The 19,993-nt window shown below is 31.6% G+C and overlaps 1 protein-coding gene across 1 annotated transcript in view; it reads left to right on the plus strand.

Moving 5' to 3' along the window:
- LOC106466266 (von Willebrand factor D and EGF domain-containing protein-like) overlaps nucleotides 1–19,993 on the plus strand; it is a 90,725-nt gene that overhangs the window by 16,254 nt on the left and 54,478 nt on the right. Inside the window, exons 2-11 of the mRNA XM_022394239.1 lie at nucleotides 871–1,037; nucleotides 1,261–1,501; nucleotides 3,381–3,640; nucleotides 4,640–4,729; nucleotides 7,138–7,276; nucleotides 12,011–12,225; nucleotides 15,512–15,585; nucleotides 16,990–17,053; nucleotides 17,370–17,579; nucleotides 19,040–19,239. Of these exons, the coding sequence (XP_022249947.1) occupies nucleotides 1,008–1,037; nucleotides 1,261–1,501; nucleotides 3,381–3,640; nucleotides 4,640–4,729; nucleotides 7,138–7,276; nucleotides 12,011–12,225; nucleotides 15,512–15,585; nucleotides 16,990–17,053; nucleotides 17,370–17,579; nucleotides 19,040–19,239 (1,523 nt within the window). The 5' untranslated portion in view covers nucleotides 871–1,007. The remainder of the gene's footprint in view (nucleotides 1–870; nucleotides 1,038–1,260; nucleotides 1,502–3,380; nucleotides 3,641–4,639; nucleotides 4,730–7,137; nucleotides 7,277–12,010; nucleotides 12,226–15,511; nucleotides 15,586–16,989; nucleotides 17,054–17,369; nucleotides 17,580–19,039; nucleotides 19,240–19,993) is intronic.

Consider the following 19,993-nt stretch of genomic DNA (forward strand, 5'->3'; position numbering starts at 1 on the left):
ATTTTTCAAAAAAAATATAATTGACCCGCGATCAAAAAAGGTTGCCGACCACTGGTTTAGAGTATGGGACAGCCTAGTGGACCTGTAGTTTGCTTGTTGTCCCTAAGCATTATTTTATATCATAGTTTGCACTTTACTGCTAGAGGTAGTAGTAAAATTTAATAGTTTGAAACATCTTCATTTGAAGGATAAAGCTGGGCATAGCTCAAAGACATTTCCAATACAAGTCATGACTTGTGTTTGCTTAACAAGTTAAAAAAATTCACATAAGAACCATAAGAAACTTCTCAATCACATTCTGGAAAGTATTAATTATAAGTCTTTTCTTATTTTTAACTTTAATTAATACATCAAATTTAACAGTGAAAGACTCCAAGCTACTATTTAATAAAATTTCATCACCTATGTTGCTAAACATAATAAGAGCTGTTTTAGTTTTTAAATATGATTTTTTATCAAGGTTTTTTATACTTCACACTCAAACATTAAACTGTATTTAAAGCAATTTTTCCATATTCAACTGACTCGCACTCTTTAAATGTATAAAAGTAATGATATTCCACTAAACTTCAAAAGTTTGACAACAGAATGACCTCTGTTAACATGTGAATTTAGATAAAATTAGATCTCATTTTTAAAGACTCCCTCAAGTAAAGTGGAAATCTTTTTCTCTGTAACATAGATACAGGATACACTGACTAAAATTAATGATGCATGAAATGATTGAAGTCAATATCATAATTGGTTGCTCCATCCTTATAAATTTTAAAAACTAGCATTATTCTTATTGAAAACTGCAATTAACCTCAGCTTATAAAAATAAAAGTAATCCACTCATTCTTGTTGTTTAGTGTTCTTTTTTATTTGCAGATCCTTGTTTGCCAGGTGGTCATCACATACTGGATGATTACAGGCGCAGTCCTTTTTACCAGGCTGAGAGTCCCAGTAGTTTGATCTGTGATAAGTTTCTTGAACATGGGTGGTACAAGTTTGAAATAAATGGAACCATGGCTCGTATACCAACATCTTGTCCAGAGGTATGTTATAATAATAATTAAAATGTCTGCTCATGTTTTAGTGGAGTTTATCATCTAACTCAGTTGGTCTGAGTTAATAACTTCATACATATGATTTCGTGAAGGAAAACTATTTAATTTTTCACTACTCTCTAGAATAATTGTCAAAAAATGTATAATTATTAGGAATAAGTGAAATAACATACTTAAGGAAATAATCCATATACAATTTCTTGGTTATAAGGTGAATCACTGTGGTACTCAAGCACCAATATGGCTGCCTATGAACATTTCACTCCAAGCTGGTCAGGTTCATCAAGTAAATTATTGTACCACTTGGGTTATTCCTGGATCTCAGTCATCTGGATGTTGCACTTTTAGAGACTTTTTGAAAGTTAAAAACTGTGGCAGTTTCCTGGTATATCACTTACGGCCAACCCGTGGCTGCCACATGGCCTACTGTGCAGAGATAGTAGAGCTTTCTGGTAAGCCTTGTTTTGATACATATAGTTACTTTGGCAAGTACAGTATAGGAGAAATCTAAAACCTCTTTTTTGTTTTCTTATTTAACCATGACACAGTTCCTTAAGCATGTTCATGATGATTTCTCACTTGGGTGTAATTACTATTATCAAGTCAGGATCTGAAAACTATTATACTTCATATGTTTCAGCTTTCCTCAGTTCATAGCCTTAGAGGTAGTCTTCATCATGATGTAGCTTATATATAAGCAGACAGACTTCATAAAATACTTTGCAATATCAAAACATAATGTGTGTTTACTTGCTACTTTTTGAATGATCTTAAAATGTTCACTCAGTCAGTGCAGATACTTTAGTAGTAGTTTATATAAATTGAATTATGCATTCAAAAACATTATTTTGATGAAGAAAATTCATCATACAATATATATGACCATAAGACTTTAATTGATATTGTGATTTATATGGTAATTTTTATTGTAAAATTTGGCTTACAAAGCAACTAATTATTACACATGAGCAAAGTTTACCTTTCCATTTAAATTCATTCTTTTGCTATAAAAGTTTGTAGATATACAATAATTTTGTGTATTATTTTTATCTTATTATAAAATTTTTCATTTGGTATTTAAATCTCTCATGGAAAATTAACAGTTCATTTGATCTTAAGTTTTTCTATTTTTCTGAATTTTTGTCTACAATTGCATAGGAAAGTAATAAAAGACTGAAAAATGTAAGGAAAAAATATGGTACATCTGTAAATGTTTTCATCATCCAAATTTGCCGCTAACAAAAAAAAACAACATATTCTCATATATACTTAGGGACTTGATTGCATTATAAGTTATGATAAAATCCCATTATTTGATTAGAGTAGCCTACAAGTTGGTGTTGTTTACTAGCTGCCTACTCTCTAGTTTATTACTATAAAATTAGAGACAGATGGAGTGGAATTCCTCAAACAACAACAGCCATTGAATAAAGCTAATGGTGCTTGAAATAAATAAATGAATTAACCAAGTCAAATCCAAAATAGGTTGCTTCATCCTTTTAAGTTTAAGAGCTAACATTACCCTTATTGTAAACGTGGAGTTAGTTTAAGTTTAAGAAAATAACACATGTTTAATACATATAGTTTCTTTGGGTTACTGCCATTCCCACTGTGGTTTATGGGCAGGATGACATTTTAGCTTTGAGATATAGTTGACCTGAAAGTACTCTAGATTTTTTCATTGTTTTATTTGGTTAGTCTGGGTTAACTTGTACTTTACCAACTGGAAGGCCTTTGATAGATTGTGCAGTCCTATTCATGTGAGAGTCTTATTTACAATTAGACATTTTATGCTTTTGTATCTTCCTCTCATTTAACATGATTTGTGTTTTTACCTGTCTTTTAACTTATGTAGTACTGTTATATTTGAATAGATCAAACAGATTGTTAGTAGCAAGAGGAAATCAACTATATAAATATAAATCTGTAGAAGTGTGTGTGTCTATACATATGTAGACATACACACACACACATCTGAATACATATGGCAGATGAAAAGATATCGGAATAGTTTAAGCTATATTAAATTTCAGTAAAAATGTATTTGTATAAGAAATTTGTTCCAGTCCAACTTTTATAAAATATTTTTAAGGTAATTTTGTGATTTAGAATACATGTATAATTGATACTGGAAATTACATGTGCCAATATATTTACATAGTTTGATTGTTTTTCACTCCTATTGTTTTAAACAACTGTGTTTTGTAAGCCAATAGTATTAGTGTGTGAATTATCTCCTAAATATTAAGTTTTGAAGCAGTATAGGAAATAGACTTGATAGTGAAAGGATCTCTATTTAACTGATTGCTTGATATTATTTTACTACTGCAGAAACTGTTATTGGCTTATCTAGACCACCTCGTATTAGACCAAGAGTGATTCAGCAAGAAATTGTCCTAATTTGTGAGTTTGACATACATGTCAATGGTGTCAGTGTTGGAAGGACATCAGAATTGGATAAATTTGTTTCGATAAGTTGGTTTAAACTAGATGAAGAAAACAAGAGAAGAATTCACCTACAAACATTTCAAGCTACTTCAAAGCAGGATGAGTTACTGGTAGTTGGGAAGCATGCTCATCTTGGTGAAATGGTGATGATTTCTGCTCAGTCCAGTTTTATTGTTTATACAGTAGCTTGTTTATTTGTAGTTCAAAGGATAGTGTAAGTGTATGATTATACAGTATGTAGATGTTTCAAATTATGATAATGTTCAGGATGTTTAGGAAATCTTTTGTTGAGTGTAAAGTCAAGACTCTCACCCCACATTAGTGATTTGGAGCTTATTCCCTGCCAAGTGATCTATTTGGACCCGGCTCATAATAGACAATGCCCTTTTGTGACCACTAGCAAAAAATGCATATGAAAAGAAAAAGAAAGATACTAGTATTGTGAATGTGATGAAATTTAATATAAACATGATGATTTTTTCCTTATTTTTTAAGCTTATTTATTTATTTTTTAAATCCAATGTGCACAAGTGAAAGCAAGTTAAGTCTTTAGCAAGTTTTCATAGAAATCTGAAAGAAATCAAATCCCTTACATTTGCTTCAGTTTAATAAGTTCTAATGTTTTCTGCTACTGTCTTAGAGATGCAAAAACAATAGGATTGCTTCCTGGGGAAGTACTGGTTTGCGAATGCATATCTAGAAATAACCCTGTCAGTTTCATTGAAATAAAGACAAAATTAATCTAATAAAAAAATAGATTATGTTGGATTATAGCACATTGTCTTTCAATCATTTTGTATTTATTAAAAGTTGGATTATAATATATACAAGATTTATAACTACTCTAAGGAAGTTGATACCAGTATTACACATTCCCATAACTCATGTTACAAATGTTTTATAATAGAAGTTTTTTAAGAAATGGTATAAGGGGAATCATGAGTCATCGCCTGAAAGTCTAGCATTGCATGCAAACATATAATTAGACTGTGAATGCTTTTTATATTTAAGAACTAGATATATTAAAGTGATAACCTGTTTTTTATATACTAGTTTTATGAATAACGCTAGGTGTTTCTCTCTGCATTTATCTCGTGTTTGTATGTACGTTACTGATGTATATTTTGCTATCTTTTATAAAGGTGTTATGTATGGTGAAACTTCAACACAAAAATACTAAAAGTGTAAGGAATTCATCACTAAGAAGTGAACCTTTTTACCTTGGTATCAGAGTAAGTAGCGTTGTTGAACTTATTGAAAATTATAACTGTCCTAACTGGAGCCTAGCTTGTCTTTTCCAACTCATAAACTTATGTCCTCATGCCCTGTTATCTTTAACATACAGCACAAAAAAATCACAGGCTATTCTATTATCAATACTCCAAATAACCTTGTAAACTTCAATAAAATCACATGTTACATGCCCTGTTATTTTTAAAATACAGCACAAAAAATTACAGGCCATTCTCTTATCAGTCCTCCAGATAACCTTGTAAGCTTCAATAAAATCACATTACCCATTTTTTCTCAAGAGAACATAACCTAAGAGATCTGAACCTATCCCCATAAGATTATCCTTTCTCTCTCAGAGTCATCCTAGTAGCCCTTACCTGAACACTTTTCTATTATTTCACTATCCTTTCTTAAAAGAGACAAAAACTCTACACAATATTCAAAGTGAAGCTTAAGTAATTATTCACATAAAGAGTTAATTACTTCTTTTGATTTATAGTTGTGTCCTAGTGATTTGTGTGCTGGACTGTGAATCTGCAACATTCACATTCCATCAACACAAAAATTATGCTCTCTGCACTTTGCTGTTGTAGGTGCATTAATTATAAGATTTGCTATTTACTCAGACAAGGGTAACCCAAGAGTTGGCAGTGGGTGCTGTTGACTAGCTGTCTTCTCTCTAGCTTAAAATTCTCCATTAACAAATACTATTTCTAGCGCTACAGCTGTGAACATCACGTCTTTATAACTGAATAAAAACCCTATTACCTAAGCGCTTTCGAAAGGTGGACCCTTCTTCTTCAGGGGCAAACTTGGAACTGTGTTATAGAGTTTTTATTCATTTCTATCAAGACTTCTTGAACCTACATGTTTTTCTAACGTAATAAACGTCTTTATAACTAATAGTTGATTTACAAAAAAGGAACAGTAGGTGACAGGAGATTATCAAAGAATTAATGACATTATATTAATGTGATATTGTAGTTAATATATGTGTTTGGTTCTGTAAATAGTACAAGTTTCTATGTCTTCTGTAGTGAAATGAATCAATACATGTTATTCTGCCAGAAGCTTACACTGCTGTAACCAAAGCTAGTATGGGTACATACATTTAACTGTCATAATTTTTAAATTTTGAATACTAACTGTTTTAGGATCTAAGTTTGAAGTTATATATGAATTTTTGAATATGTTTATTATTACTAGGAACTTCTGAGGGATAGTATAGAAGTATATAATAATTTATGGGTGATGGATTCATTATTGTCTTCAGAATATACTTTTTCGATAAATTATTTTACAACTGTTCCATGAGCCAGCCTAGCATCTTGATGTAGATCCAAAAATTGTAGTCATTCTGGAAAGGTTTGAGTTGTTTTGATTAGACATAAGAAAGGTAGTTGGTACTATTTTTTAGGTCTAGTTAGCTGGACCAGACCTGTGACATGACCCAAGACCATGAGAGCCAACATGGAGAAGTTAACTTGTGAATGTAAAGTAAAATGCTGTAGTAATGAAACATGCTTGAAATGTTCTAGATGTGGTTGTGAATATGATAGTTTAATTGTAGCGACTAAGCTAAACCATGGGTACAGGTCAAATGAGGGAAGAACTTCTTTAAAGATATCCCAATCAATTTGATGTACCATCTGCATCAGAAATTTGTCAATTGATTATTGCATTGACAGCAATAGTACCGTTATCTTCAAAACGGGGGATTGGAATCATACATAAGAATATGGTTTATGAAACTAACAGCACAGTAAAGCCCAAAGATGCAATGTTGAAGTTGAAGCAGATGCATGATGCATTACCAGATGATTTTCCTAGCAATTCTCAAATTTAAAATGCTGTTTCTGCAATGAAGAGTAAATATTAGAAGGATGGTATAATGCCCAGTATGGTACCTCCATGGTACCATGTCTATACAGATTTCATCATTTTATATTTCGTTGATATATATTTTTTATTTTAGAAATTGTGCCTAGCTTCATTCATCGAGATCAAAATAACCCTCTATCCTCAGTCTCTGGAATGACCCCCCTGTTGACCATCCTAGACTCAGTAGTAAAACATGCTGGGCTAGCTCGTGTGGCAGTTGTTAATATGTCAAAGACTAAATAGAGTGTGAGCATTTTCTGTGTGATATTAATAAACATTAATATTTTTGTATTCATTAGTATTGTATATACTAGCAAATGTTCACATCTTGAAATCTTTTGTGAAAGTGCTACTAAATCCTTGAGAAAGTTTTATTTCATTTCACACACGTATTACATTTTGAAGATTCAGGAAGAATGGAGAAGTGTATCATATAGTATCCTTTTAATCTACTTTATATTTTCTCATTTAAATTTAGTGACATAAACAAATAGTGTTTTAACACAGTTAAGTTTCTGTTTCCTAGGCAGAACCTCAAAATCTTGTCATATCAGAAAATGGAAGTTTTCATCCCATAACATTGACTTCCTCACTGCCATACAGATGCACAAAACATGACTACAAAGGCTGTAAGCTTCTGATTCAGTTAAGAACAAGAGCAATGTGTAAGTACATTAATGTCTTACTATGCAAGTTATATACATGTTCTTCGATTTATGTATTGTTTAACAAGGTGACTTGTATTCTTTCCTATATATTCAGATCTAGTTGTCATATACATGTTAACAAAATATTTCATCTTTTTTTCTAACATGAATGAACATTTATTTTCTACATTTTATATTTATTGTTCTTTGTTCAATCTCTGTAATATAATATTGTTCTTTGCACTGATGAATGTAGTTGTATGTGCAAACATAACAAAATTGTCTTTCAAAACAAGCTTTGTAAGATCTTAAGCGAATGCTGTTTATAATTTAGTATAAATTATTTAAATATAAATGTATTGCTATTTAAATTAAATTAGTTATTAACTAAGAAAAGTTGTATTTTACAAAATATACTAACTGAATGCTGAAAGCTGGTTAAGTATAATTGTAAGCCAATAAATATAACTTTTGTAATAAAAACCACATTATATTGCAATTGTTCTTTTTTTCACATTTCTCTTAGTTTGTCTGTTACAAGTTTCAAATAAGATTTTGTCCGAAACGGTTTTACCTTATCTCACCCAATGCTATTGTGATCCTGGACTGCCTTCTAAGCATTGTTAAAGTTTTTTGCTAACAGCACACCAGTTCTTTATACCATATTAGTTTTGAGCCATTTCAGAACATGTGTCTACCCTCCACCAATCATACTGGGCCATTTATTTTACTGCTAGCTCTCTCTACTATTCTAGAACAATCCTCACTTTCTTGATTGCCATTCTGGTGTATAGACGTGTGTTTTAACTTCATGTGACTACAAAATTTTGATTGTGCTTAAATCAAAATTTATATCAGTTTCAACTTCAAGTTTGACTTGTTGTGTTTGATTTCCATTGTTTCTAACCATTTGTTTTAGAAATATTGGTCAGGCATGGGCAGGTGGTTAGGGCACTTAACTCGCAATCTACAGGTTGAGGGTTTGATATCCTGTCCCACCAAACATGCCCACCTTTCAGCCATGGGGGCATTATAATGTGAAGATCAATCCCACTATTCATTTCTAACAGAGTATCCCAAGAGTTGGCGGTGGGTGGTGATGACTACCTGCCTTCCTTCTAGTCGTTCACTGCTAAATTAGGGACAGTCAGCACAGATAGCTCATGTGTAGCTTTGTGCAAAATTTAAAACAAACAGTTTAGAAATATTTCTATTTTATGAATTCTAATTTGTTCAAATGAGTTTAATGTGGGGGATGATGAAATTCCCGCAACAGTCAACAGTGGTTCTGACATGAGCCCCCAGGTCTCAGGGTCGACGATGTCTGCTGGGGAAATACAGGCTTTAGTTCGTGTCTTACATTTGGCTAGCAATTTTTTTCCTTTCACATTATGATTTTTTTTAGGAAGGATATAACTACTGAGTGGAAATTTCTTTCTACAGCACTTTCCACCTGTTACCATGCCTCCATGTAATCTGTTGGGTTAGGTGTTGTTCTTTTTCCCAGGAGATATGTGGCAAGTTTTTCAGCACGTATTCCTCACTCTCAGGTTTTTCATATCTTCTGTGCTCAGTATTTGGTAAGTTAGATTTTATATAATTCTTTTACCATCTGAGTTACTTTAGTTTAAATTTGCATTTAGCATTTGATTATTATTTTGTTTTTGTTTAAGTTTTAGTATATGTACAGGTTTTGCACAATAGTTATTGTTTTGGTAATGTAACTTCAGCCAATTTTGTGGGTGTGTTGGTTCATTATTTATACTTCCCTTCAATGTTCATGTGAGTTAGTTTGTAAGTTCCTTTTCCTTTACTACTAATCACATCTAATTGGAGATTAGATTTGAGTAAAATTTTGTTATTGTTAACTGGGTGCCGTTTTATTCTCATGTTCTTCAGGGTAGGTTTTGCTTTCATGTCCTTTGTCGTATTGGTTTTTTGAGTGGACATGTAAGTTCGATATTTACATGTTGTTTATCTTCTAAGTTCCTTTAGTTGTTTTGTACTTTATATGTTGCTTATTGTTTTATGTTTTAGCATGAATTTCATAGTTTTGCAAGTTCATTATTTTTATGTACTTTGTATGCACTACAGATTTCTAGGTTTTATCAGTTCATTAGTAATGATTACTTTCTCTAAGTATATTTAGCTAATGTGTCTGTTTTTTGGCTACAGTTCACAACAGTTCAGTGGGTTCTATGGGTTCTGTCTGAAGGTTTCTTTCTTCAGTTGTGCTCCCCCCCATCCACTTCCCAGATCTTCTTCTCTCCTCATCAGGATCACACCTCTTCCAATCATCATGCCTAGTCTGGGTGGTACGCACTCAACTTGAGTTTTACTCCCGTCTAACTGTTGTCCCTCATAGATCTGTCGCAGTTGAACTTTTATCTAGAGCCACCTCAAAAGTTTGTCCAGTGGTATGTGTATCTATATTTTTCTTACTAAAAACTAGTTTCATTTATAAAGGACCTTCACTCATGGACTTCATAAGTAAAGCAGATGGGAATTTCTGGCCATTTCTACTGACCCGTGATTTCTACAGTCGGGGTCTATCTGTTTTTCAAAATAGGGAATCAGAGACACCCATTGCACTGTCCCCAGTGTGTCATTCCTTCGTACTCCCCAGCACATATTCTTTGCCCCCTTCTCTTTTAGTGGAGCATAGGAGTCTTTACCATTTCTGGTTCCCAGTCGCTGGAGTGGTGGGCTGTGGAGGTTTCCTCCTGAGTGGATTTTGGAAAGCAAAATAAAGCTTTCTAACCCATGTGTACCCACTCAGCGAGAAGAGGGCTATAGTTGTTACAATCATTACAGCACTGAACAATCAATTATACAATAATATTCAATATATAAGGCATTTCTCCTAGATATTTTTGCCTGGGCAGACTACACTTACTGATAAAAAATTTCTTATGCAAGGCACTTCCACTAAATGTTTTCTGTCTGGGTAGACCACACTTGGCATAATCTGATGTAACTCAAGGCATTTCCCCTAGATGTTTTTTGCTTGGGTGGGCCACACTTAGCCCAATTCTATGTATCCAAGATGCTACCACCAGGGTTTTGCCTGGGCAGACTGCACTTGTTGATCTCTATCTTATGCAAGGTGCTTCCACTGGATGTTTTTTGCCCAGATGGACCTCACTTGGCATAATCTGATGTATTCCAAGGTGATTCCCCTGAATGTTTTTTGCCTGGGTGGACTGAACTTGGCCAAAATAATAAATATTATGTATCCAAGGCAATTCCTCTGAATTTTATTTGTCCAGGCAGACCACACTTATTAATCTCTAAATCTTATGCACGGTGATTCTACTAGATGTTTTTGTTTGGATAAATCATCCTTGGCATAATCTGACATATCCCAAGGCACATCCCCTGAATGTTTCTTGCCTAGACAGACTGCACTTGGCCTATTTATATACAATTCACGGTCCTTCATGTATAGTTATTTCATTTTTCTCTGGCACCATATTATAGCTCACAAGCATTTCCACTGAGTGTTTTGCCTCGATGGATCACACTTGATATACTCCAATGCAATCCTTGGCACATACATATACGGGCCCAGTGTCACTTCCACACTGGACTTTCCATTTTTGTCAATGCCATACTGTTTTAAGTCATGTTTCTACAGCACTTTCACACTGATTCAGTACTGTATTCTCTTTCCTGAATGTATTGGTGCCTGCCAATTCAGTTCCACCCTCTTTTTGTTCCTGAGTTAATTACAGGGCAAAGAGCATACCTATTCCAGTAGTGCTATACCCCATGGGTGGGCTTTCTTTTCATATTCTTGCACACCTGTTCTCTTAGTGTAATCGCTTTCTGCTTGATTGTATATTAATGTGCCTTCACTGGCCCCTCCACCTTTGCAATGTGGGGTTCTAGCTTTGGGTGAGAGGAGGTAGGACCATTTTGGAAGTTAACATTTTCTTACACTGAACATGTATTTTCGATAGGTACTTACCTCCTCTCACTCAATTCCCATCTCCCTCTCCCCTGATATGCCTGTGTTTCTGGTTTGTACCTGCCAATTCTTGAAACTGAGGATTGTTCAAGAGTAGTAGAGTAGAGATGGTGCAGTATGATTGGTGGAGGGTAGCAAGATGATCAACACATGTTCTAAAATGGCACGAAACTGATGGTGTATAATAGACTGGTGCACTATTTGTAAAAAAATTTAACAATGCTTATATGGCAATCCGGGGTCGAGATAGCTTTGAGTGAGAGGAGGTAAGTACTTATCAGAAATACATTTTCAGTATAAGAAAATGTTAACTTTTAATAATACATATACAAGTCACATTTCTGGTAAAATTTAGTTTCTCATCATCTAGCCCAGCTAATGAGTTCTGGCATTGAACAAGAGGCTTTCTTGGCAGTGATTTGTTGGAGTGATTTTAAAGTCCTGGTAGTCTAAGTAAGAGCTAGCAGGAATGGATGAAAAAATATTAACAGTCTAATGTGATTTTTAGTGCAAGTATTAGATCAACAAGTAGTGTGAATTTTATTTGAATAAGTTACAATATTTCTTTATAAACTAAGTAATAAGTGTTAAGATATAGTATGTGATAATCCCTCTTATTTAATAAGTTTTTTTATTATGGGTGTAAAAGATATCTAAATTTTTTATCTATTCTAGATAACTGTATTATTTATAAAACTTGTATCTAAATAGTGAGTTTATCTTGATCTCTGCTAATCATTGGGATTTGTTTAATGGTGATTACAACATAATTTACATTTTAGCTAGCTCTATTCAATCTTCAGATGTGGCTCTTTCATCATGTATAGTTCACCTTCCAGTAAGAGAACAATGCCAGAAAAATTGTGGTACTGGTAGGTTCTTTGTTACAGCCATTCAAGACCTGATTGAGGAAAGTTCAACAAAGAATATTATTGAAGCAAAACTACTTGGTGTAGAAGATTCCCTTTGGACTGAGTATAAGATACCTGATGTTGAGGTATCACTTTACAGCCAGTAGAAGCTAAATGTATCATATAAGTAACATGTTAATATTTTTAATTGAGTAAAGAGACTTGTGAATTTGATAGTGTTTATTATAAATAAGGATTGTCTTTATTTACATTATTGAATAGCTATCAAAACGTTTTCTTATTATTACAAGTGATATAAACTGCCATGACTTTTTTGCCTTGATACATCTGTTATTTTTTTTGGTGAAAAAAAGCCATCTTTGGCAGTAATTCAATAACGACTTTGTGAGAAAAGGCATACATATTTTTCCGATTTTGAAAGTGTTATTAATTGCACTTTACATTTATACTCCAGTCAAGAATAATATTATATGCATCCTCAGTGTAAATCAACTTATAGGTTGAAAATCAGTTGTGCTTTTGCCAAGTTGCAACACTATTAACATTACTTGTACAAACACAAAAAAATAAAAAACAAGTAAAGTTTCAGTCATTGATTTTTTTTTCATCAAAATGCATGTATTTTGGTCAAAAATATATTATGGGCTTTACTAGTGAATTCAAGGTATGCACAAATAAATATGAGCAATATGAAAACCCCAGAACCATTTACGATTTAACAAGCAAACAGATGCTATCAGCTCCCTAGTTTTCACATCAAGTAATGATATTGATTTGGCTAGTATAATTGACATTTTGAACTTTCAAAAAAAAAAAAGATAAATTTGCATTTGGATTGGCTTGGCATCCAAAGCATGGGGAAAAAATATTGGTTTTTATAAAGAGGAAATCAAGTTATTTTTTTATCATGATGTAGTTGGTAAGTCACACAAATAATGAGCTGAGCAGATGCTCGTGCAGTTAGAGGCAGGACTACCCACAAGTAAAAACATCCATCAGTTTCTGAGACAAAGACTATGTGACTCAACTGTTTGTTAAGCAAACATTTTTCATCAGTTATCAGGATAGCATTAAGCAGCAAAATGAAAATGTAATGAACAATGGAGGGCAGTATAGGGAAGTTTTTGTCAGTGATATGGCACGTAATGAAACTGGCTCTGTTAATATGGCAACAAGCTTGGAAACTTAATCCAACAGCACCATACTGCCAAATGAAAACTGAGTTATTAATAACACTACTGATTTGTCAACATGAATGGTTAGATATTAAGTGTGGCCAAGGTATACAAAGATACGATACTTGACAGTTTATTAGAGCTGTTGGAATACTATGGAATTTCAGAGGCACTCATTTCATTGAAAGTGCACCCACCTAACACTGATGAACCATTCCCAACAGATCAGTCAAATGTCTCATTGCTCAGTAGTGTACATAAGGCTAAAAGTCCTACTGTAGAGGTCTAATGCTTATATTGTTTGTTTATTTTATCAGTGTTGTTCATTAAATACATTATTTTTATTTATTTTTGCTTGTATTAGCATAAATATTTATGCATGCTTTGAACTTAAATCAACATATAAGACCTTGTTACATTCACATATACTCTAATTTACATATACTTCTCTATTTAAAACTTTTTGGTTCTGGGTATTGCTCTAAAAAAAAGTGATTACCTCCTTGACAGAACCCCCATATATCGAGGGACAATATTTCTGTGACAAAATACACACCAGAAATGTTCTTAATGCATTCTTTGTATCTTATACTATTCTAAAATTAACAGAAATGTCATAGAATCAATTAAAGTAATAGAATAAATCAATTTTTAAAAGTTGGTAAAATATTAAAAAAAGATTTATTTTCTTGCAGCTTGGCTGGTAAACAAACTAAGGTTGGTTAAAATGGTACTTTTATTGCATTTGTCAGTAAAGCCCTCTCTTTGAATTGCTATAAGTAATATGATTCTAATATAGCATTAAAACCAGTAATTCTGTGATGATAAGTAAGTTTTCCTGTAATCATTGATTTTCATTTGAAAACTACAGGGTGATTATAAAGTCAGTTTAAATATTTGAAACAGTAAATGGGTAAAACATTTTGTATACATGCATAAAGGATTATAGGAAGTGGTTTCTGGAAATAGTAACTATCAAATGCTGCCATCATCATTTTAAGTATTGCATCCATCCTGACAGTGGTACTTCATGTTGAAGCCATATGTCTTCTCCTCAGGAATTATTTAAACCTACGTTGAAAAAAAACCATCTTTTGAGAAAAAGCAACCATATTTTTCCTATTTTGAAAGTGTTATTAATTGCACTTTACATGTTTACTCCAGTCAAGAATAACTGGAGTTTGTTTCTTTGGTTAAGGTATGGTTCTGTGTTATAATATGGTAGTAGGTCCCTTTCTTCCAAAAGTTCTATATCAGTAGTGAGCAAGAATGAAGTCAAAAGAGCATAGTGGTCAGACATAGTTGACGTGGACCTGTCACTTATGTCAGCATGCAAAATATTAGCTTGTATATTATACATTAAGTTTGCCATACAGACTGTTCCACGTACTAATACCGACTTTGTATATAATAACCTTGAACCTATACATATTTTGTGCATTTGCCAAACACCACTGAAGAAAAATTTTTGCACATAAAGTAATTTACATCTGATTAATTAAAATAAAAAATCAGTGTGATTTTGGGAAACAATTTTGATATATATTCCTAACTGTATTAAGTATATAAACAAGTATAAAAAGAAACCACTATATTAAAAATCCACATACCTATGTAATTATAAGCAAGAATACATATATAAATAAAAAAACATATTATATAAAAAAATAACAATCTACATGTTTCAGATGGCAGTAGCCAGTTCATCATCAGGATAATATATCATTAATATCAACTAGCAACTGTTTTACCAATATTTATACAAATACAAATTATGTTTATGTGTGACACACCAAAGGAATAAATACATATATATACATATATATATACTTGTATGAGTTTAACAGTATTGATTAAGTCAATTGAAAACACTTGTCATTTTACTAATATACACCAATAATTCCAAATGTTGATGATAGAAGTAAAAATGATTGTTGTGTATTACACTATGCGTAAAATATAAGACAAAAGTATACAAGTAGAATGTATATAAATGTTCTGTATTTTATTGTGGCACACTGAAGTTTTTATTTGTATTATGTTGCATATTTATCATTTATTAATACATTTAGTGATTTTATATTCACAGCTTCATACTTGTACTATAATGCATTAAGTTACAAATAACTGATCAGTAGTCTTGCCTTTGTAATCTATTATATAAATAATGCAAATAGCTTATATCTTATTACATATCACTACAGTTAAAGTATTACTTCTTCAATGAATACTTCAGGTCACCATTCAAGATATTCCCTTTGGCTGGTGCTATTCATTCACCGAACCACATTACATTACATTTGACTCTAGGTGAGATTTTATACTAATGAAGTGGTTATTTTTTGTCTTGATAAAAAATTTTTACCAGTTTTGTTGTGTGACAATTATTGAATCATGCTCCTAATGTCAGAACAAACATTCATATCCCAAGAATTTATGACTATTGGGAAGTTAGTTAATGCAGTGGTGAGATGGAAGTTTGTGTTTATTCACTTGTTTTTTTAATTTGTAGGAATTATCTGATATGTCTGTGAGATAGGTACATACTCATAAGTAAACATGCAGATACCAAAGCACCAATCAGATTAAACATAAGTTGAACATACTTTGGGTAACTGTGACATGGCTATCTCTTCAATGTGTTTTATATGTTTTAACTAAGGACTATGATAAATGCAGTTTTCTTATAAATATGAGACTGGTTATTCCTAAACTGAGACCATAACTCACTTTATTGAGCATGTATTATATTACATAAGTTGTATTATATTTTCTGTGGTTTTGACAACTGTTTCTAACTAGTATTTTCTACTCCTTTGATTTTCATGAGTTGAAAATGTGTTTCTGCTTTAAATAAATTCGTTTATGAGAATTAGTTAAATTAAATCACTGTAGTTATATATAAAAACAGAATGTACAGTTTTCATTTCTCTTGTTTGTTCATGGTTTGGTATAATTCAGTTTTAATTTCACACTGATTATTTGTAGGAAGATAGTTGATCCTTTTTGTTGTAGTAAAAAAAAATAAGTTTTCAAATAGATATAAGAAATGTAAATAGAATGCTATATAAGCATATTTACCACAGTTTGATCTGAGTGTAACTTAAGCATTTTCTTTAAAATTCATAACCTGAAGGTAACTGCATGAGACAAGAGTATATTCGTATTTTTGAAGAAAGTAATATCATACTTTAAAAATGTATATAAAGATATACATTTTTATATATTGTATATGTAAAGATGTTTTCATTTTGTTAGAATGTAGTTTTTATGAGTACAGTAATGTTTTCGAAAATGCTGTATGCAAATAATTAATGCTTAAAAAATTCCTAATTTTCTGTGTATTTTTTCTTGTAAGTATGTGTAGTAAAATTATTTAGTTTTAAAATCTAAATTAGATTCTATAATATGTAATTACATGGTTAATAAAAAGCTTAGTGTTGTCAGAATTTGACTTTTGAAACAGTTAGTATGAAAATCCAAATACAGTGCTAAAATCTTGTACGTAAAAACAAAATATTCACAAAGACTATTTCTGCTCTCCATAATATCCATAAAACAAGTATTAAATACATACATAAAATTATGACAAGTTTTTACTCCAATGTTAGAGGAATTATCAGATCAGTTGAATCTATAAAGGGTGATATTTGTAATATTACTAGTTGTGATATTTTTCCAAAAGAACTTATTTATATTTTATATTGTTAATAGGAGGTTTGATTACTACAAAACTGGAACGTTTGTTTTGTACAGAAATACTCTTCGTAATTTTGAGGTAGGGTAAGTTATAATACCATATTTTAATTCTAATTGTGTCTTTAGATGAAATTAATTAGCTGTTATAAAACTCCTTTTGTTACTGACTCATTTTAAGTTTCATTTGTGTTATAAATGTAATGTTTATATATTGAAAATGGAGTTAGATGTGAACTTTTCATAGAGTTAAGATCATTCATGTTAAGTTGTATTAATTTGTATATACTGTAATGAATGTAAAATAAATTTTACAAATGAACCATAACTACAGCAAAGGTATTTTTTAATAGTTAAGTTATTTAAGTGACGACTTATTAAAAGTGTTTATCTCACAGGTTCATGCACGTACATGGCTCTGTGATAGTTCTCATAAATCTGTATCATGTAACTGTGGTTTCGCTGCTCTGGAAAACAATGACCTGGTTAGAGTGGATGTATGTGGTCCCAAACTTCTCAATACTACACCCAGTATTTTTATGACATCTTTGGGAAATACAGAACCTGAAGCAAAGATTATCAAGTCAAAACAAGGGAAAATTTTGACTGTAAGATGTGTATAATTCAGTTATGAAGTAGTTACTAGTAGTACATGCAATGTTCTCTATTTTTACAGAAGCTCTGTAGTCTTGTTTTTTGTGGCTGTGTTGTTCATGAAAGTATGGGCACTGTGAAAAAAGACGTACTTTATAATCTATGTTTTCACAAAACTTTAAACCTGTGTATGCAGTGAGATATCAAAAATCAAATTGCTCATGTCACAACATTTTACAGAGTTACACTCAAAATTTGATTGACCAACTTTATTATCAATTTATATCAATAAACTTAGCATAAATATGTAGATTATAACTCAAATGTTAATATTATATAAATTTTAATTTCTTAATTTTAAAAGGAAATATTTCAATGAATTCTCAGTCTTCACTTCTTTGAATTACCCATTTTATATTTTCTTTCTACCCTTGTATGATCTTCTGAGTTTGGAAAAAGCTACACAGTTATAATACAGATATTACTAAGTCCTAATGTAAATTTATAGCCATCAATCTTTTTGCTTTATTGAGATGTAAACAAGAAAATCAAACCCATATGCCACTCGCTCCTGTCACATTCTGCATTTCAGAAAACACCGGTAATTCTCTCCGATATTTGCTGTTGGAATGTTTATAACCAATAGGATGCAAAAATTGTAATTTACTGAATTCTTTCTGAGTCTGGTTCATTTGGATGACAAGTGTTAATAACTTGGCCCCAATTTTATTGTTTGCTTTTGTGCAGATCAGCTCAACCAACAAGTAGAATTTATTATCATGTAATAGACCCTTTTTCGTTATTTAAGTACATCTTTCATTGTGAACTAAGGAATAATCCAAAAAGACTTGTTATCCAAAAAACTAAATATAATTGTATCTCTAGTTTGTGAAAGATCAAGTGTTCACGTTTGACAAAGACTAGATAGTGCCTAATTGTGCATGTTTCATGTAATTTTAATATAAAAAAAGATACTTTATTGCATCAAAAATTTTCAAACTAAAAAAGAAAACACAAAATATTGAAAAATTATAATGAAAAATGATGTTTTGCCTTTTACTATTATTGAACTTTTGTGTATTTTTGAGAAGTTTTTTTTTTTGGTTCCAACTAAAAATTTCTGTTTTTCTAAACACTCAGATGTTGTTTATTAACTTGTATCAGCTTATATTGATAAAAATCCCTTAGGTTTATAAGTTATGCATTTTGAAATTACATAATCTATAACACTGTAATTAAGGAAATGAACTAAATGCATTCAACCAAGAATAGCTACATGTACACAGGCAGTTCCAAGCAAGATAAAAAGATGGAAATAATATGTGCAAATATACGGAAAAATAGCTGGAGTTTTATTAATTAGTTTATTGATACATATATGAAAATATAAATTATATGGCAAAAATTGAAGTTTGTTCTTAAAATATGACTTACCATTTTTCATTGTTTGTTCTTTTTTGCCATTGGTTTTTAGGTCTTGTTTCAGTCTGGTTCTTTTGTTCGTGCCATTTTTGAGAAATGGGGAATTTCCATTGTCTTGAGAGTTCCTGGTTTGGACTTTGGTCACACTCGTGGACTATGTGGAATATTTGATAAAGATCCAACCAACGATTTCCATGACACTGATGGGAATATTCTTGATTCTGATGTTAATAAGTTTTTTAGTATTTGGAGGTATAGTATGGCTTATATTCATATATGATGGATCTAACTAATGCAAACATGAGATAATGGTTGATTTATCTTCATCAGATGTGACGTATTTGGACATACAATATATTTTCTTGCAGTATTTTACACTTACAAGAATTGAATGCAAGAAGCAGTTCCAACCAGTCAAAATTAAATATTAACGTTTTTACCAGGAAACCCATCCTTGAGATAGACAGATAGATAAAATAATTAAAATAAAATTATGACATATTGCAGTGATTGAGTTACATAATTTTGAAGATGATAAACTTGCATAAACAATTAAACTGAAGTATGGAACATATTTACTCAGATAACCATATATCTAAGCTGCGGATGCATTATAAGAGTGACAGTCAATTTTCACTATTCATTAGAGTAGTTCACAAACTGGCAGAGACTGGTATTGGCTGAATTACCTTCCGTCTTGTCTATCATCTCAAAATTAGGGATGGCTAGTACAGATAGCCCTTGAGTAGCTTTGTGAAAAATTTAACAAACAATCACCCGAGTGCTAAGTATAACTGTAAAGCTATATAGTTTAAAATCTTATTGCACTATGAAAGGTGTACTTATAAACAAAATCTAAACTGTTTTTGATAGAATTCTCAGTTATTATAGACTAGGTTGATGAGTGTTAATATAACTTGAAATTATGTACACAGCATGGTCACAAGTAAATAGACACCACCTTTTCATAAAAAATGAAAATTTTCAGTCATATTCACATGAATTG

Source organism: Limulus polyphemus, unplaced genomic scaffold (assembly GCF_000517525.1).
Source record: "Limulus polyphemus unplaced genomic scaffold, Limulus_polyphemus-2.1.2 Scaffold2208, whole genome shotgun sequence".
Classification (NCBI taxonomy): domain Eukaryota; kingdom Metazoa; phylum Arthropoda; class Merostomata; order Xiphosura; family Limulidae; genus Limulus; species Limulus polyphemus.